The sequence below is a fragment of the Neopsephotus bourkii genome, unplaced genomic scaffold (assembly GCF_033783945.1).
Source record: "Neopsephotus bourkii isolate Nb327-2 ecotype Australia unplaced genomic scaffold, CSIRO-AGI_Nbou_v1 NB_1767, whole genome shotgun sequence".
Taxonomy (NCBI): domain Eukaryota; kingdom Metazoa; phylum Chordata; class Aves; order Psittaciformes; family Psittacidae; genus Neopsephotus; species Neopsephotus bourkii.
The window spans coordinates 6,859,166-6,880,077 of NW_026902241.1; the positions used below are offsets into that span (position 1 = coordinate 6,859,166).

Consider the following 20,912-nt stretch of genomic DNA (forward strand, 5'->3'; position numbering starts at 1 on the left):
TTATTTGTATTTTTTATTTTTAACTAATACATTTGCTTAAACCTTGAAAATACCATTATTAGAGTTCAGTAGCATTTATGTCATTCCATAAACATACGGAATTGCTGTTATTTCATTGGACATACGTGTTAACTCTCTAGTATACAAATTAATGAAATCCTCAATCAATGCCACAGATTGTAAAGAGTGTTTCTGTAAATGTTGTTTCACAAATATTCTATTTTTTTTAAGTTTTTCATTAGTTTCTGCAAGATATCATAACTCTTAATTTGGATAGATTGCATATCCTAATGACTAGTTACCATTAGGTAGGTGTTGTTTTTACCTTATAAGAGAGAAGAATTAGTATTAGCTAATGTATACAGATGCCTACACTGTTATAGTGATTGAATTTTATAAGTTATAGGACTATATTAAAATTTAGATAAATAGTTTTACATTATAATGTACAGTATTGTACTTGTATTGCAGTGGCTTCCATTTATAATCTTGGTACCATGATGTTTGCATTCTTGGTCACCACTGACTTAATCATGTCCTCTTCAGTATGCCTGTGCTGCATATTCTTGATCTTATGGTTCTCAAGTGGTAGGAAGGTGGAGGAAAGGATAGAAATGTTAATACAGTCCTAAGAATCTTTTATTATAGTTTAACTTCTATTCCATGGAGATATGTTCATCACCTGTGTCTAAATGATACATCCTGAAAAACAAGCAGTTAAGAGGTATTAATTTCCAGTATCAAAATAGGCATGGAGTTAAAATACAGTGAACTATAGCTGCCTTCTGAGAAGAGGGAGGAAAAGCCTCATACAAATGTTTTTGGCCATAGAACTTGGTGAGAAAGATCACCTTTAGGAACAGGAATTGAAACTTTACTAAAGCTACAGCATTAAAACTAGTCCTTAGAGGAAAGGGAGATAATTTAAAGCTCATTTCTTTCCTGTTTTGTTTTATCAGACTAACTATGTTTCTCATACCTTTTCCCCTGAAATTCTACCTGGTTTTTGTCTTCCATGTTTCCCAAACCCTCCTATACCTGCTGTCTGTTGACTGGGAAAGTATATGCTGCTGGTGCTCTTTATGAGCTACATATGCTCAGATAGTACTGGACAGATGTTACAGCCAGGCAGAATAGCTTACAACAGCTACACAGAACCTTAAATTGATACATTCATATTACCCCCTCTCCCTCAATGGAATATAAATTGAGGTCTACCACCTTTACCTGGCTGCAGGTTTTCACGAATCATCTAGGATTCTAATTGTATATCTTTAAAACTCTGTTGGTTTTGTTTTCTGGTTTGTTTTTTTGGGTTTGGTTTGTTTTGGGGTTTTTTTGCAATTGATCAACATCCTCAAAAGTCACAGAAGAGGGAGCGTACAGCTTAATAGAAGTCCGGTTAGATTTTCTCCTTAAAATACCAGGCTAAAAATATGGTGATAGTGATTCTATAATTACAGTGGAAATAATCTTCCTGTCATAAGCATAGAAAGAATGTGATTCCCTGAGCCTACTTTCAAAGAATTCTTGTGAAACTCAAAAAAAGAGCTTTTATATTACATTTTTAATTGTAATTGCAGCAGTTTGTTCGTACTAGATTTTGTGATGTACTCTGATTTCTTAGTATCTATATTAAGGAGCTAGGACTCAAGAAATAAAAAATGCCCCCTGGAAGTTTCCAATTGCTAATTACCAACGTTAGTAATCAAGATATTTGTTACCTTGGTCTAATCTAGTTATTTTTTAAAATGGAAGAATTACTTTTGGCTAGCATACAATAATCTTTCAGTTTAGCTGCACAATTTTGATACAGTTTTCCATTTGAAAGTTTTATTAATTTTTTATTAACACTCTTTTCTAGATACATTGTGGAGCTGTTTCTTCATAGCTCCACCTTCATTTATTTTCTAGTTCTAATTCATTGATAATCAATTCTGGAATATGTTTTTCAAGAAATATTGGCCTATGGTAGTATTCTGGAGGTCAAGACACTCATCTGTGATATGGAAATGTTAGATTTTTACAGAGTTACAGCACTGGAACAGATGAACTTGGGGTATGAATTATTTCTTATTTAATCAATTAAAACAATATTGTCAAGGGTTTTAGAACCGTAGTGTGTTGTAGTAGATGTTGACACTGTTGAAGTTCATAGGAACTATTTGTATACAAAATATACAAGAAAGAAGATAAAAATAACTAGATTAGGGCACTCCCTGTTGAAACACTATACCTTTATTCCAGTCCCTGCTCAGAATAGTATATATAGCATATAAAACTACATCAGAAAAGCATACCAATACCGTGTAGTCCCATGGGTAGGTAATTTTCTATTTTCTGCCAGAACCATCCCTTTTGTTGTGTAAGGACTCTACACACAGTAAAGTGGAGGTGTCAGTTTAAACTGAATTAGAGTATGAAAATGGATGTTACAGTGCAAAAAAACAGATTGAATTAGATGTAATTTGACTGAAAACCAAGTCCAGAGGAGGGCCACGAGGATGATCAGGGGACTGGAGCACCTCCCATATGAAGACAGGCTGAGAAAGTTGGGGCTGTTCATCCTGGAGAAGAGAAGGCTGCGTGGAGACCTCATAGCAGCCTTCCAGTATCTGAAGGGGGCATATAGGGATGCTGGGGATGGACTCTTCATTAGGGACTGTAGTGATAGGACAAGGGGTAATGGGTTAAAACTTAAACAGGGGAAGTTTATATTGGATATAAGGAGGAAATTCTTTCCTGTTAGGGTGGTGAGGCACTGGAATAGGTTGCCCAAGGAGGTTGTGAATGCTCCGTCCCTGGCAGTGTTCAAAGCCAGGTTGGATGAGTCCTTGGGTGATATGGTTTAGAGCGAGGTGTCCCTGCCCATGGCAGGGGGGTTGGAACTTGATGATCTTAAGGTCCTTTCCAACCCTAACTATTCTATGATTCTATGATTCTATAACTTCTAAAAGGATCTCTTTCATTCTGGAAAGGGTATGCACGTTATGCATACCTTTGTGCATGCCATTCTGCATACGTTTCAGTTAATCCCATGTAAAAAAGTCCTTGTTAATTTTTAAGAAACTAGAAGTCACTAAAGAAGATTGTTATTAAGTTTTATGCATTCACCGTGTAGGTATTTATGGCTAGTTTGTTAATAAAATATACTGAAGGTACTCTGTTTCTGTCCTTTGACTTTCACCTGTGAGTATCTTCATGCTTCCTGCTAAGCCCAAAACTGGGGGAGGTTAAAATTCTGCTCCCATCAGCATCAGAGCAGATCAAATGCTGAGATGATGAGGACTATAAGAAGAGGAAATATTATGATGAGGAAAAGAAAATACATAGTTGGTCATATGTGCTGGAAGATAAAAGAAAAAAACTCTACGTCTTTTATGGTGATTCATGGAGCACAAAGAATGAAATGAGGCCCAAAATTTTTCAAAACCTGTGTTTTGACTACCTAGATAGAAGCTATCCTACACAAAAACACATCTCCAAGAAGATTCCTATGAACCATAGAAAAACATAGGTCATTCTTTCATATTATTTCAAGTCTAGATGGAATAAAAGATGTATGCAATAACGAAAAAAATAATATCTAGTTGCATTGATACATAAATATATAGGACAGGAAAGCTAGCAAGCTGCTGAAGGGACATTTTAAGGTCTAATTATCTTATGTGCGGAAAAAAAGGAGGAAATTACAACTGAAGCAGTCTTATGTCAATGAATGATTATGATGATGCTAAAAAGGATCAGGGTCTCAGACTTTTCAAAATGGAAAAAAAAAAAGCAAAACCTGATAGTACTCTCCAGTCTAAACCTAATCAGTTTACTGAGAGACATTTGTAATATTTCAAGACATTTTTGGCATGAAGACTGAAATAATGGATCACGAAAACAATACTAAGATTTTTTTTTTTTTTAAGGGGGTGGTGATGTGACATTCACTAAAAAAACTTAATCTAGCTCTATTTAATCACACACCTGAGAGACCATGATGGCCAAACAGTTAACATCAAGTCCTGCCCAAATGGTCTTAAAAATGATGGTAGAAATCACAGTCCATTAATTTCAGATAATTCTGAAGAAAATTCAGTAATTACAGCAGGAGAGGAGGCTTCAGAAAAGGTCTTAAGGCAAAAAGGGATTAAATTGATTTAAACCTATTTCTTGAGTCACAGCAAACATAAATGGAGGAACTGTTAGAGAAAAGTATGTGACTTGATATGGAACAGATTTTAAATTCATCAGTGAAGATCAACAAAAATCGACATATGATTGCCAAAATAACAAGTGTGAAGATGATAACTTCATTTTAAGAATTCTTTTTATAGTCATCTTCCAGACCTCAAAGAGATCACAAAAATCCTCACTGCCCTGAATAGAGGACATTTTAGCCCATACTTTGGTTTAGTCCATAGGAACAATGATGTATGGATTATAAAGATGCTACATAAGAGCTTTGGTATCAGAAATACCTATATTCAGTGAGTAGAAATAGTAATACAAGCTCACAGAGTAGAAAGTTCAAAGTTTCTGGTTTAAATATTTCACATGTTCTGTCAAGATTCTGATCCTGTTAGGGTGGTGAGGCACTGGAATAGGTTGTCCAGGGAGGTTGTGAATGCTTCATCCCTGGCAGTGTTCAAGGCCAGGTTGGACGAGGCCTTGGGTAATATGGTTTAGAGCGAGGTGTCCCTGCCCATGGCAGGGGGGTTGGAACTTGATGATCTTAAGGTCCTTTCCAACCCTAACTATTCTATGATTCTATGATTCTATGATTTCCATGCAGACTTAGACATCAGTAACAACAGTATGTCTTCAGCTGTGCTGAAATTATTAACGTAAGTATAATCAAATTTTATCACCTTTTCAGACATGAAAAGAAAAATTTCAAGGAAAAAGCATGCAAAAAAATAGTAAGTCTAGGTGTTATGGAGAATTCAGTGACTAAAGGAAGTTATTAATGCTGCATTTTGCAAATATGGAAAGCATTTCAAATAAAATAATCTATGAAAGTAATAGCATTATCACCTATGAAAAACATGTCTGTCCCTCAACAATCACAACTTAGCCTGTCAGTATCTGTGAAGACATCTCTGGGAGAGCCTTTTTCACTTGCATCTTACTGTTTTGGATTCTGATATGAGACAAAATTGTCTCTTTTCACCAGAAAATTTTGCTAGCGGGAATTCTTTTAACCTGTGTGCAAAGTAAACAAATGGAGATTGTTAAAAATTTTTTCAACTGCATATAATTTGAACTAAACAACTATTCTTTTCCTTCTATGGTTCCTCTTGTGAGGGAATGATTTTAATTTAACATTAAAGCAAGCCATCGATCTGTTGACGTTGCAAAAATGACAGATATTAGCAGATTAATACATACCTTCATGAGCAATATTAGCCCTGAGAGGAAGGAAAAAAACCCTGCCGTATACTGTATGAATAGAGATTGCATCATGTCCTAAATTCTACTCTCAGTGCCAACGAACTTTTTTGCTACTGTTTTGTCCCAATAATATCTTACACAATTGTTTGTAATAAATTTGAATTTAAAATGACTAAGGCAATTAGGTAAGTAGAAAAATTACTCACATAAATGAAACTGTACACCCCAAACCAGATCTTGACAAACTGTATGTATATATACCTAGAAGAAAGGATCTGAAGTGAAGGATTCATGTGTGTAGGGTTTCTGTGTTTGTTTCTAATGGTAAGAAAAATAAACTGAAGTGCTAGCCTGGCTTTCAATTAACTGGATAAAGATAAGGAAAGAAGCATGAAGATAACTCAAATATTATATGGAGATAAATTTTGGCAGATAGAGGCAAAACCCCTCCTATGTAGAGAACCTTTAGTTGATTCTCCTAAGACTTTAGGCTCCTAAAAGCCTTAGAACAGCCCACTAAGTCAACTGAGAACCCCACTTGGATATACAAAAAGGCTTTTCACATGTGCTTTCTGGGACACTACTTTTTGAAATCTGGCTAAACTACCAGTCAGTGTAGTGACACATTAACTGCAAGCCTGTTGTTTGTATTGTCACTGGCAGTTTAATATTTCTGCAAGGTGTACCTTGTAAAAGGCACAGATGGTCAAGGGGCAAGCAGCTAACTGGGTGCTTGTGGAAAGGCTCTTTGACTGTGGCATCAGTTCATGTGACAGTGATTTCCACTGTTACTGATGAAAATGTTCATAATAGTATAAGAAACTGCTATCATTCATATAACAAATCTGAATAATATTATTATGTCCTAATAATTTTACTGTGAATTGTGCCTATGAGGATATGTTTCAGTAGAAATGATCAGATGCTTATAGCCAGGCATGTTCTTTTGAATTATGTTAAAGCAGAAGTGTTTTCTTTACAACATGGTATCTTATTCATAAAGTAATTTAAGGAAAGAAAAATATGTAAAATATGTAAAGATTGTTTTCTGGGGAGCCTAAAAAATTCTTCCATTATTGATAAATACATTTTTTTAAGTGTATTATAAAAATGCAAGATTTCACAATTTATTGCTGCAATCAGAGCAAACATGGATATAATGTAGTCTCTCACCACGAGTTAACTGCCTTCACTTCTGTGGCTTAAGGTCTCAAAACTTGAAGTATGAAACTGTCTTCTGACTTTGCTCATCAAGAAAGGTTGGCAATTCAGTTAATAAGTGCAGCCTACTAACACCTGCCTGGAGAGTAAGGTGAGACCTACTGTCTAATGAGTGGTCAAAGTCATAACAGAAATGTAGTGGCTTGAATTTGAACCTTAAATATTTGAAAATGAAATACACTTGCCGGCAGTTGTATTTATTCATAATTTCATATTGGTTGAAATAACATCTTTTATTTTGCCAGATTTCAGAAAACTTTTCCTGTTTCTATGAATAAAGTTTGATATATCTAGCACACCAGAAATTATTTCCTACAGGTGAGATATTCTACCTAGTTAAGACAGTCAAGGAAAAGTTCCTAAATAAGCAACTACTAAATGCTTTATAAATATTTCAGTAGTAATTCTCAAGCTGAACAACAGTGGGTAAACTTATTTTATCAAGTCACGCAGAAGAAGCTGGTAATTAAAACCAGTTCATTTCCTTTATGCTTGAAAGAGGTGAAGTGTTGGGAGGATAATTTTACATTTAGCTGTTAGTATCATCTCACTTGCAGATCCATCTTTCTTTTTATTTTTGTTTTGGAAGCATGTCATACATGAAGTTGGAAAGAAAATGGAACTGCTTTGGGTGTTACGATAACCAAATTTTTGTTCCTTTTAAGTTTGAGTTACCTTTGTTGTGTTTAATAAATAACTACCTGATAAAGTGAATAAAAAATGTAGTAGCTTTTTAAGCAGTTTCTTAATCTCTTTCAGACATTTATAATTTCACAACTTTTTCTAATAGATAATGATTTCTTGCAGTGGTTCAGTATTCAGTTCCACCATTTGATGCTTCAGGTTTAAAATATAGTAGGTGGAAAAACATATACAGGACTGTAGGACATATGGGGTCTGGTCAAAGGACTGTCCTGTTTACTCAAGATGGGGCAAATGGGGATAGGTAATGGGGGTAATGAAGAATCCACCATTTCTTTCCTCTTTAACTGTTGTTTTGCTATTCCATCTTTTGAGTGCAGTCAAGTAATTTGCTCTTGAAGATAGACATGGGATGGGATTTGTGCATTTTTTTTAATTGTGGGAGGATAGGGGTCGCACATTTTAATTGTGGGAGAATAGGGCTCACAATTAAAAAAATTTAACTGCTTTGCTATCTGAAGCCTCTAGGCATGGGAAGTTTCCAGGTGCATTCAATAGAGAGCTAAAGCATGACTTTATGAAAGGTGACAGCTAGCTCTTTGCAACCCCATTTGACTTTCTGGACTTTTACAACGTTGGTAATTCTAATCCAGTTCTAACATGGGGAATTAATGCCAAAATGTTGTTTCAGCAAAACCATGGATGGAGTCTGTCACAATCAGAATTAGATTGGGTTTATTCTTTTCCCTAGAAATCCTCTGTCAGGGTCACAACAGTAAGTTAGGATGTTAGGTGTATTCCAGCACGGACCTTCATACATGTGTGTGATGGAAGTGTAAAATAAGCTGAGAAAAGCTCTCCTAATATTTTACGGTTTTAGCAACTGTTTGTTTTTCTTAGAAATACACACAGATATGCATCTTAATGGGTAAGAGCACAATAAAGAGCTAAAGATTACAGAATTTAAAAAAAATATAACTGAATTATATATATTACAAAAAAAAAAAAACAACAAAGAAACATGTTTCATTTTGTTTCATGGCCAACAAAGTTCTTATAACTTGCAGTACGTAGATTTGGCATCTGAAAATACATATGCAGCCATAAAGAACGATGTGGTTCCTTCTACATCAAGGAGCAGTGCAGGCCAGTAGGAGAGGATCGCCAAAAGAGAAGTACTGATACTGAAGATGTGGTGGTTTACACATTTCAGGGGTTTTCTTCATTCAGACTGGCTGTTATTTGAAACGACTCTAGTTGATTCACTTAGAAACTGTTTCATAATGTAAACCACTTCAGAAGCACACTTGTGATCCCAGCTGAAAAATGAATGCAAATGTACTCACAGTGAATTTGTATTTTTCTAAACATTAGACTGCAGATGGAAGAATTTCCACAACCAGGAAAAATTTAGAAGGCTCTCAGATTTAGTGCAATTGAGGTACCAGAAAGCTTTGTGATACTAATAAAGCAAGAAAAAAAAATCTGTATTCATTTGTGAAGTGGAAGAAGGAGAGAAATATATTAGCGGTTGTCACTCTTCTCTCTTTGCATTAAAGGAAATTGCTTTGCAAGCCTCAGGAGAGAAATCTAAATGATATGAAATAGTTACACTATACTACAGCAGAGAATAAAAGATGGAGGACTTTCTAACAAAGTGCTGTAGAGCAGTTTGTAGCATAGGCATATCTGTCTTATCAAATCAGCTTATCTTTTCAGCAATCAAAAATAACATTTCTGAGGTGATAGAGTAATTCTGCATGCAGCTTGTGACTTACTTTCAGTAGTGTCTCAAGGCAATAATGAGAAACAGTATCTTTGTACAAAATCACATGTCTGATTTTTCTTTCAAGTTCTGGTGCTTTAGAAGCATTTGTAATGTTTTCTGACCTTCTATCAGGAGTTTCATTTTGAGATCTTAAAATTGATTTCTCTCATTCTGACTTTTGAAGCTATGAGATGGGCTTTGATCTGTTGTCCAGATTTGTGTAGTAGCCCCAGAAGCAGCTTTTAAGCATTAGATGTGGCACCATTTGAAGCATATCAAGAGTGGCACATGTGAAGAAAGATCTCCCTGTTTTTTTTGGGATATAAAAAGCTTTTGTCTGATACATGTTGATGGATTATGTTCTTTTGATATTGAATGCTTGTGATACTGATATTAAATAAAAGGAATTAATGTGGAACTCAAGAGTACCTGTTGGGACATCTTACTGTGCCTCTCTTGTCATTTGAAGCTTCTCATTCAATTTTGGTGTGTCTGCATAGCAAAATCAAAACATAATTATAGTATGTATTAACCCACCTATGTTAGTTTAATCAAATTAGGATCAGTAGAAGAAAACAGAGCTGTACAGGCTTTGGTGCTTATTACCAGTCAGAGTAGACATTCTTGGGGATGCCCAGTGCAGATTGCAATTGTTAACACTTACGAAGATTTGGGTTTTCAAGTCTTTACTACCACTATTACTTATGTTTATTAGAAAATCTGTGGACATGTCACCAAACACTGTTATCATGCTGTTCTGTTGTGTTGGTAGGTACCTGCCAAAATCTTGATGTTTTCTCATGTATGATTGCTGGGCTTGTCTGATGATCGGCTTGGCTATGTTACAGGTATAGAAACAGATAGGGTACCTATGCATGTAGTAATTTGAGAACCATAAACTGGGGATCAGGGCTTTTGCACCTAGGCTTGCTTTCTGGGCATGAGCTGTAACTAGGCAGTGTTTTGCCAACGCCTGGTAGGCCAAGTTAAGACCTCTGTCACACTATATGCATGAGGACCTTGCAGTTGATGGTTCTAGTAAAGCTTTGTATACGTCAACATGGCACTGCATAGTGCTAGGTGTATTATTTGGCCTTTATTCGTACTAGCTTGAATATTTCTTCGTTGAATGGTGTAATTTATTTCACTTATTTAATACATCTTGCATTTTACTTGAGGTTTACATTAGGATTTGGCTTCTGGCTTGGGTACACAATTAAATGAATGGTGATCTTTGCTGTGGGGAAATAAGTTGCTTGCCAGTTGGACTGTGCTGCATTAGCATGTAGAGTGTTAGTTTAACACCAGTACAAGAGGAGGATAAGACACAACCCTGTCAGTGGTTCCACACACTGCATTTTTTAGGTGAGACAGTTGTGGCCATATAACTTTTTATCCTTATACCTCTGAAAAAAAAAAAAAAATTGATGAAATATTTTTGTTAGGTAAAAACATAAAGGGCCTGGTTAGGTTCCAGTCTTCCTGTAAGGAACTTGGCAGACAAAAAAAAATGACGTTTTTTTAATTCTTTCCAATCATCATCTAAGTGCATTAACCTGGGTTAATCAAATGAAATATGCCTTTAACCATTACATTTGATTACAATGTTACTGATCTTTTTTAATATATGAATCATTATTTAGCAACAGTAGGATCTCAGTCCATTTTACTTTTAGGAACTGAAAACATTGGTCTCTTAATATCCTTAATCCCTACAAATTTATATGTGTTCACATATTTTATTTTCCAAATAGCACTTGAACAATTATTGACTTCTGATTTGAATAAAAAGTGTATATCTGCATAGACAAATGAGAAACTGTATGTCCGATTAGTTTTGATGTTAGATTTTACCAGCACCACTCCTTGAAGAACTAGTCACCTATTTCTTCCTGTCCCACTCCAAGTTCCTCCCTTGCTTGTGCCAGCTTAAGTGTTCACTCATTTTTCCAGTAAACCTCCTTAATAAGCTGATACTTCAGAAATCAACCTAAAAAAAACCCAAAACAAAACCAAACAGAACTAAAAAAAAATCCAAACCAACCAACACCACCAAGGGAGAAAACCAGAAAACCCATCCTTTTGTTCCTGATCTGGTCTTCTGAATACCTTCATGAAAGTTTTTGTCATTCATGGAGGGCAGTAAATTGTGGTGGCTTGCAACTGCATGAGGTGGGGAAGACCATGTGTCTTCATACCAGTGTCGATTTTTGTCTGACTTAAACTGCTCATGAAGCTAGTGTTGATTTTCATGAAAATCACCAGTTCTCCTTTGCAGGTCTGTGTTTAGATCCCTGAGTATGCAGAGTTTGACACTCAAGAAATGTGGAAAATTCAGTCTTCAAATAATTAATCACTGTTTAAACCTGGCTTAAAATATTTTTTCTTAGTCATTTTCCTAATGGGCCATCACTGAAAAGTCCAAGAATGCAACCTGATACAATGATTTCAAATGCCCATGAGTCAATGAAAGAAAGATGGCCTTTCTTTTTTTTTCCTTTTTTTTTTTTTCTTTTGCTTAATGGCTTGTATCTTTTATCTTGTTGCATAGTTCAATGGCATAGAATTACAATAAATTAGTTTTGCAGTTATTAAACTCTTCAAATTCTCTGGCATTTAACGAATCTGAGAAGCTGTTTATTGCTTCATATATCTTGCCATCATGAATATTAGCCTTTAATTAACGGGATCTCTAATCTTAATCTTTCTAGCTATGTCACAATTAAATATTTTTGTTAGATTGAAGAAGATAGTATTTGTTACTGTTTTGCCAATAAACTGAATACTTTCAGAATTACATTTTTAGTCAGTAATTATGACAATATAAAATATTGTAAGAAGACAAAACTCATATTGCAAGGAAAAAAAATGTATGATTTCTTTTTGTATATTTTACTTAGCAACATAAAACCACCTAAGAGGAACCTCTGGAGATCATCTGATCCAGCCTTCTTTTGAAAATAGGTCTTAGATTTGTTTCTTCAGGTCCCTGCCAAGACAGATCTTCAGTATTTCCAGGGAGGTCCCACAACTTATCTGGGGAACCTATTCCAGTGTTTAATTTTTTCCGTTGAAGTTGCATGGCTAGAATGATGCAAATAGAGGTCTGCATTAGAAAACAGTGTTCAGAATACCAAATATGATGTGATGGTCTCCCTAGTTATAAAGATAGGAAGGAAAGAAAACTATTTGCAAAAGGTAAACAGTATTAGCTCAGTGCAACCACTCTAGTGAATGTCTCATAATCTTCTTTTACCAGGTGCAAAAAAAAGGAACAAGTCTCCATGTAATAAACTTAAAGCAGAGCAACAGTACTCTTTAGTAATGCAAGGTACCATTTCTTCAATTCAGGGACAGTTCCACTCTCTTCCTGATCCTCAATATTTCTTTGTTTGAGGCAGATCTTAGGCTCATTCCTGTCTAGGTTGTTTCATTGCTTTGGAGTCACTTCCTTTTCCTGGTATTTAAAAGGTCTTTATGCCTATTACAAACAAAACTGACAAGAAAAACATATTGGAGACAAAATGAAAAACAACAGCTCTCTCAAGTATTTGATATGCTGCTCCTTTTCTAGCTGTACACACTACTTTGCTAGTTATACAGTAAAAGAATTATGAGATGCTTAAGATGGGTAAGAAACCCCATATTGAAGAGGAGACAATAATGACATGTAATGTTGAAATGAGAGATATGGTAACTGATGAAAGTTATTAATAGAACTTTTATGAATGGTTTTAGGGCTAACCTAATATAATATTTTCATCAGTCACCTGGACAAAAAAAAAGAAAAAAAAGGATGTGTAATGAAATTGATAGTTGACATAACATTTGGAACTGTTATTAAAACAGATGAAGATCACAGTGTCATAGAGATGGAAATGAAAGCCCTTGAGAACTGGTGTAATAGAAATGGAATTAAATATAACAGTACAAAGTATAAGATAATGCACTTAAAACTAATGACAAATTCTGTTATTAACATAGAGCTCATCAACTGGAAAAGATAGATGCTGTGGCAGTTACTCAAAGGATAAGTATGAGATACCAATATGTTGTGGCTATGAGAAACTAAAAGTAATGCTAGATCTCCCAGACAGACTGTATTGTGTGAAAAGGGATAATACTGTTTGTATTTCCATTCACTGATCATGTGGATTTAGAAAACCTGAATGGATTTCTCTTTCATTAACTTTTCCAGTCACAGCTTGAATGTAGAGAAACTTTTAAGATTTCCAACAGTGACTTTTGGCTTGAGTATATAGCTACTTTTGTTTCTTATGAACTTGTTATTTACTAGATTTTTCTTATGTCCAGTACTTTTAATGAAGGAGACAGTGGAAAATCTGTCGTTATTCATCCTCTCCATGAAGTCATGATTTTATAGATCTTTATTTATTCCTCCTTAGTCATCCTTTTCCCAGTTTATTCCTTTCAGATAAAAGGTATTCTATACCCTCAGTCATTATCCTTGTCTGAACCTTTTCTAATTCTACCATATCTTTTTTTGAGGTGGTAGATATGAGTAAGCATTCTGTTTAAGATGTAGTTTCTAATTACTTAAGAGAGGATAATGCACAACAGCATGGATTTGATAACCAAGATCCTTTTAGTTCTCCTAGTTTCTTTGTTCCCGAATAAAGAATAGGAAAAAGTAGAATTAATACAAACATATTTTCTAGGTAATTTATAAAGGTGCAATAGGAAAAAGTTCATAGCAAATTTATTAACATGAGTTGGGAAGAAGAAAACATTTCATTTCAAATAAGATGCAGTTTGGGATTGCATTAACCACCTCTAATGATGATAGTCTGCAAGAAATAATTAAGATTGTATCTCATAATCAAGACAACGTATGCTTTATCAATAATTTAAAATTTAATAGAACAGCGACTCCTAATATTGTAAGAAAACAAAGTTTTAAAGGACTTGTGAAGGTCCTGTGTGTGAAAAATAAACGAAAGGAACATGGATGCATTTCTAGTGGCCTCAAATAAACAGTGACTCATAGACTTGCCTGAAATGCAAAAAAAGAAATTAACAAGAAGTGAAAGTACTTATACTAGTAGCACAGAACAAATTGCTTCTCTACGGAACAGTAAACGTAGATTTATTTACATTGGTTAGAAATGCTTTTCTTGGAGCATTACTCTCAACTGCCGCAGATGTGTTTACTAAGCACAGTTACAGCTATGCATATCAAATCTATTTTCACTAGACATGGTCTATCAGTGACAGTAATATGCAACAATAGGTCACAATTTAGCAGCTCTAGTTTGAGCAATTTCTAGCAAAGTACAGTGTAGGCATATCACTGATGGACCCCTCTACCTCAGCCAATGAAAAATCATGTCAAAATACTTTTGAAGAAAAGGATGCCAAGTCAGATTTCGATCTGTAGTTAGTAATTAAATTACAGAATAGTGCAAAGGAAACAAAAGATGTTACATGTTTGCATTCTGTTCACTGGAACGTTGAATTTTTGTACTGCTAGAAACATAAGAGTGACTGAAGACAGACAAATAGAGCAGTATTAATTGTATGATTCATGATCCTTGAAGTTATCTGAAAATGATACTTCCTGTCTTATAAAAGGTAGCAAGTCAAAAAAGCATTTTTGACAAAAGAGATTTGCAGAAAATTGTAGAAAGTTCTTGTCCCAGAAGTATGTCTATAAAACCAAAAACAGGCAGGAGTTTTTCAGGGAAGAATCAGTTGTCAAGGACATTTGAGATTAGTTTAGCTCTCTCAGTCTCTTTTAGCATTTGAGATTAGCTGTGTTAATTAGCTTAAACAATAGATTTCTTATAAGTACTTGAAATTCTATTACTTTAGTGCCACTTGTTAGCTGCTGTTACTACTATGTTTGTCTGAGAAAAAAGTTCACACTTGTGCATTTTGGAATTACACTGTCATTCAGGCACTCAGGCTACACAATATGCTAACCAGCAATAACTCAGATAAGGAACTATGTGGAGCTAAATCAAATTTCTTCACAAACAGAGAAGAGACTTCTGAGAGAAGACTTTCCTTCATTTCTTCCATTCCTGCATTTCTTCCAGTGCTTCAGCTGTGAATACTGAAGGACTGGAAGTCATATGAAAGCCAGATCTGCAGTAGCTGAGGAAGGGATAAAATGAATAGAGTAGATAGTGGCCAGGGAAGGACAATGGAATTTGAGGACAGTTAGACAGAAATTAGGTCAAATGACTTCTAAAAAGAAACAAACAGAAAAAGAATAAATGCTTAGTTTTCCAACATCTTCTACTGCATAATGTCAATATGGTGTCAGTGATGTTCTTGGTGTTCTGCTTAAAAATGCTCCAGTAATGGAGATGGCTACTTTGAAATAGAAACGAGTATTATGGAACAATCTGAAACTGGTAGTTAAAAAAAACCAGCAGTTAACAAAACCTGTAGGTCATTGCTGAAGTATACTTTCAAAGAAGGGAAATATAACATATGAAGAAGAAATCAAATTATAATTTTGGAGATCAATTTTATTATTCTTTCTTATCTGTTTCTGTTTTGAGCCATATAAATTGGGCTTTTTCTAAAAATCTATCACTACTGAACTATGGGGTTTTTTGTTTTGTTTGGTCTTGTTTTTTTAAGGTAAGAGGGCCCCCATCTGCAGGAGCATTTAAAGAAAGACCACCAAAGCCCACAATATTTCGCAAGTTTTATGAGCGAGGAGACCTCCCAATTGCCCTTGATCATGATACTGCAGGAAACAAAATCGCCTGGAAGGTAAGTCATGGCACAGCTGTGACAGCCAGCTGAGCTTATTGAAGTGACATCTCTCATTGTCAAACAAAGTTACCTTGTAAGTAAATAAACTGAAATAATTCCTTAGCAAATGGAAGATGGTGGAGAAGCCATTAGAGAAAGGCCCCTTAGTCAGCTGTCTACCTTGGCTAACAATTAAATTATATGCTGCAAAGAAGGAAGATGACAGAGTTGCTTTCCCTTAGAGAATTGTTTCCTTCCCAATTCATCTCTATTTTTATGAGGATCTGGCAATGCAGCCTGTTTCAGGCAGTCCATCAAATGATGGAAGTGGCTGGATACAGAGAGCAGCAGCCATTTATCTCCCCCAGATTTCACCTTCCTGCAGGACACTTCCAAATAGAAGCTTTAATAACCTAAATGGATAGGTCAAGATTGCCTGCTCCCTGAAAATGCAGAGCAGAATACAAACGAAGGCAGATTCTCATTCCACAGCTGTACTCTCAGTCTACAGCATATGTCAGACAGCATAATCGCTGTCATACGTGCCTCTGTTAGAGGCTGACCTCCACTGCTGAAACCATTACAGCTCCGACATTTCTCTGACAAAAGGTTAATTGGCTTCAAAATAAATGTATTGCCTAATGACTCCATCCTAATGCCGCTGTGTTTCTCTCTAAAAGGCTTGGTGATGCTATTTGTAAAACTTGCCAATCTTCTAAGTAACTACCGCAGACTTTTAAATTTAATTTGAAAAATGAATGCTGATCTTTAACCTTCTCCTACTATTTAATTATTTTGGTTATCATGAATTACTTTTTTGGTTTTTTTGGTGTTATTTATTGGTCTACAATGGGATTTTGCTGGAAGCAGTGATAGTTACAGAAAATGAATTATATGTATGAGCAAAATATGTCAGATTTGCAGACTGTTTTAAATTGTTCATGCCAAGAGCATGATATCAATTTAAAATGTATAGTTGTGTTAATTCAACACAAAAAGGAGGGATTTTGCAATTTTAAAGCTGATTCTACTGATGAAGCCAACAAGATTATACCTATACTGCGGTAAGTGTTACTATACAATTTGTTAGTAACTAGATTTTAAGGTAGCTTTTCTAGCTGCCTTATTGAATATAAAAGCTTATTGAATAAAGAGGAAGGAATAATTAATAGTTCTTTCAGCAAAGGGAATCTGTCCAACAGAACTTAACTCATAATCTGAATGAGATTCCAGTGCAGCTGGTCTTTAGATGACCCTAGAAATGTTCTTTCTGGACTAAAACTCACAGGTTTACAACATGAGTCTGCGCTCTAATCTTTCGTCACCACCTAAGACTCAAAGGTGATTTGCAAGCAACTGCAAAAAAAAATAATGCAGAATTTAGTTTTTTATCTTGAGGCATTATAAGTTCTAATTTCTCAAAATTAGACTGAGAGGTTCAGACAATGTACCTAATTTTAATTGCTATTTGATGCATGTAGTTACATCATAAGGACTAGCATTCCACTAGATGAAGCTAGTGACTGCTTAGTTGACTTAGAACATAAGGAAATGGAATGAAGCTGCATCAGGGGAAGTTCAGATGGGACATTAGGAAATGGCTCTTCACTGAGAGGGTGGTTGGTCACTGAAAGGCTTCCCAGGGAAGCAATCACAGCACCAAGCCTGTCAGCATCTGGACAACACTAGTCATATGATTCAGTTGTAGGTAGTCCTGAAAGAAGTAGGGAGTTGGACTCAATGATCTTTATGGGTCCCTTCCAACTTGAGCTATTCTGTGACTGTGACATTTTGCCCTTCTATCTACAAGCCTTACAACCACAGCTGAAGGTCTAAAGTGTTTGCCCCCAGCATCAGACAGTCTGAATTGGTCAAAAACATACTACCATAGGAAAGTCACAGCGGCGTAGTCTTGTAGCCATTGCATGATCCAGCATGTATTTGGATGCAAAGATCATCATGCATCCATATTACCTAAATGCAAAGATCCAGCATGTATTTTTTTCTTAACACAATTTGCAATCTTACAGACCAAATGTTTCCTTAGTGTCTCCCTACCACAGTAGAACATTGGCTAGTTAGTTAACTAGCTAGTCCAATGTAGGACCGAGCTTTCATGCAACAGTTGCTTTTGCTATTGTTAATCCTTTTTTCAAAACAAATTATCAGTACTTCAGCATGCATACAAGAAGGCAGCATAGCAGTGGTCTATTCCATTCTTACATTAGTGCGTGTCAGGGTCCAACCTTCTCTCCCTTATTCTGTACCATCTGATTTAGTTACAAATCAATCCAAACTGAGTTCTGTGGCAGGCACTCAAGAAAACATTACTGAGTGGCAGAATTACTTGAGGCTGTTTAATCTGGCATGCAACCATCATTGATTACTGTGCAGTTTAAGTAGATGAAGCAGGCAAATAGGAGTTTCCTAGTTCAAATTTTACATCAGATAGCTTCTAAAGTGTTAGAGGCTGCCCACCACTGCAAAACAGTGAGACTGTTGTTCATCATTAGCTAATATTTAAAGGTGCAGGTAAAGTAAGGTCTGGTTTTTTTTTCACGTGTTTTAAGGACATGCAACTAGTCCAACTACAAAACATACCTCTAATGACTAATTTCATCAGTCCATTCTATTTATTTGTAAATCTGATTAAATAAGGGTTTTTTTTAGAAATATATTTTACTCAATACTGCTTAAGTTGATAAAAATGATAAGTACTTTGATAATGAAATGTGTCTAGGCAAAATATTCCATGAAATTTTGTCTGAACTATTTTCTTTGCATGAATCATGATTCTGGTGAAAGGATAAAAAGAATAAGTAAATGGTAACAGTGATATTTTAATCCTACTATAATTGCACAATATCAGTGTTTTAGTGTGAGGGTTTTTTTTGCTCTGTTTAGATGTAGTGTATATCACGGTTCATTTCACTGTCATTTTGCTTACCAGTTGGTGCATGAGATACAAACAGGCAGGGGGTTCTCAAAACCATGATTTCTTCTGATAAAGACAAATTCTACAGGATTTTGTTCTTTCCTGCAAAATAAACAGTTGGTATTTGTTTGTGTTTCATAATTACTGAAAAAAAAACCCACCCCAACCCAAAACAACCGGAATTGTCAGAGATAAAATCTTTTTTTGAAAATACTTTGAATTCTTGTTCGCTATATTGTAAGTCTGTGGACAGAGTACAGTCATTTTCAGCTAGAGCAGAAGAATCTGATAGATGTTAATATCCATGGATTGTGTTAATATGTGCAAAAAAAAAAAAAGGCACAAATGACCCTTAATTTTGTAACAGTTCTGCATATCTTTAATTTTAAGTCCATGGTTAATTTTCTGTAAGGGCTGGCTACTTATAACTATGGTCATAGGCCTAGATAATATAGAAATTTAAAGTTCAGGAACTATTCATAACTATTTCTGAATAACTGCATGTGTTGACTCTTCTATTCTGAAATAACAGTACATTGTTCTTGTTGCTTAGCTTAACTATTTCCAAAATGCACTAAATTTAGAAGGAGGCATTCTTACTCCAAATTAATCCTAAACATAGTCAAGATGAAACTGTGCAAGTAAACCGTAGGGTTTACCTCAGTGGGTTTTCTTTAAAAGAAAAGGAACAAAAACAAGTTAGATCTCAATAAAAGATCATTAAAGCAAGATGTATCTTCTATGTGAATTCTCAAACGAAGTCTTTAAGTTTAGAAGGGCATCTCTTTGAAGACTCCTTTAATATTGGCATTCTGGTAGGTAAGTTTTACTATTATTGCAAGTTCACATAAATCTGTTTCAACCTAATGGAAGAAAACTTATGAACAGATAAAAATGAAATGTATTTACAACATATAAATCTTTATATACAAGAACAGGAAACTGAACCTAGTTCTAAAGAATACCATTCAAAGGGAAAAAAAAATTAAAACCACAATGTCAAAAGATTTGATAAGATCAAACTAAAATCATCTGGTGCTAGAGGCTGTAATCATGTTTATGTTGCTGATCTTGGTTTTCAAAACTGAAAAAAAGTTGTCGTTTTCAAAAGGTGGTTATAGAGAATGACTTGTTAATGAAAATAAACCCACCATCTTTGTAACTCAGTACACAAATGTCTGGTTTTGATTACATTTAAAGTGAAAGAATCCATATGAAATGAATTCAAGTTTTTTCATCCCCAGTCACAGGGTCTACTAGCAGTCAGTGAATTCTTTGCTAAATGGCACACACTCAATGTAATGTTTTAAATATCTAATATAAATTCTTTGGGTTTATGCTCCATCCATGGTCAATAAATAGAACTGTATCAATATTAATTCCTTAAAATTGCTGCAATTACATAATACTCTTTTTTTTTTTATAAAGCAGTAGCTTTTAGGATCTAGAAATAATAATCTTCTCTGGTTGTATTATTCAACAAATGTTCAAGGGTCTTTCCAATTTTGAAGCCTTTGGTTTTGCCCACTAAGAGAGAATTAATGATACAGTTTGAAAAGGTCTTTCTGATGTGTATCAAATAGCAAAAGTTTGTAGCATAAATCCTGCAGTTCTCTCTTAGCCTATGTGTATCACAATTTCATTTCAAAATGTAGTAATATATTCTTTTGCACAATCTCATACCAAGCTATGAATAATAAAAGCTTATAGTTCAGGTCTGAAAAGGACTTCCATTTTTAAATATATGTTACTGAATTAAAAAAGGTCAGAATGCAATTAAACCTTAAGCTAAGGAATTTGATAAAACTGAGAAAGTATTTCTGAATTAGTAATAAAGAATGTGTTTAAAATGCAGTCTTTCTGAATCTTACAGAAAGTCATCAGAATGCTTGAAAAAATATTTTTTAGGGAGCAGGCTTAGTCATGAAAGTCACTATGTAGGGGGAAAAAAGCTGCTATTCTTCAAAATAATTTTATGAATTTCAGAGAAGTGAAAACCAAAATCAAAAATGCAAACTTCTCAAGCAAAATGTCAGAATAAAATTATTTCCATCTTTGGGGGTTTATGTTTTTTCCCAGAATAGCTGTGTTCAGTAAGTATGTGACTTTTAGCATTTTAATTTATGTTCATCCTCTCTTTCCTACATAGCTTATTTTTTTCAGGGGCCAGTATAAGCTACAGTAGCAAAATTACTTCTTGGTGATGGAAATTAGATGCAGTGGTAAAAGAATGCG

The 20,912-nt window shown here is 34.9% G+C and overlaps 1 protein-coding gene across 4 annotated transcripts in view; it reads left to right on the plus strand.

Moving 5' to 3' along the window:
• The window catches only part of PACRG (parkin coregulated), a 238,081-nt gene that overhangs the window by 39,332 nt on the left and 177,837 nt on the right, over positions 1–20,912 (plus strand). For 3 of the 4 annotated variants that reach the window (XM_061378751.1, XM_061378752.1, XM_061378754.1), the window contains exon 3: positions 15,626–15,760. The exons of the other annotated variant lie outside the window; for it this stretch is intronic. In XM_061378751.1, coding sequence (XP_061234735.1) covers positions 15,626–15,760 — 135 coding nt within the window. The remainder of the gene's footprint in view (positions 1–15,625; positions 15,761–20,912) is intronic. 4 annotated transcript variants of the gene reach the window in all.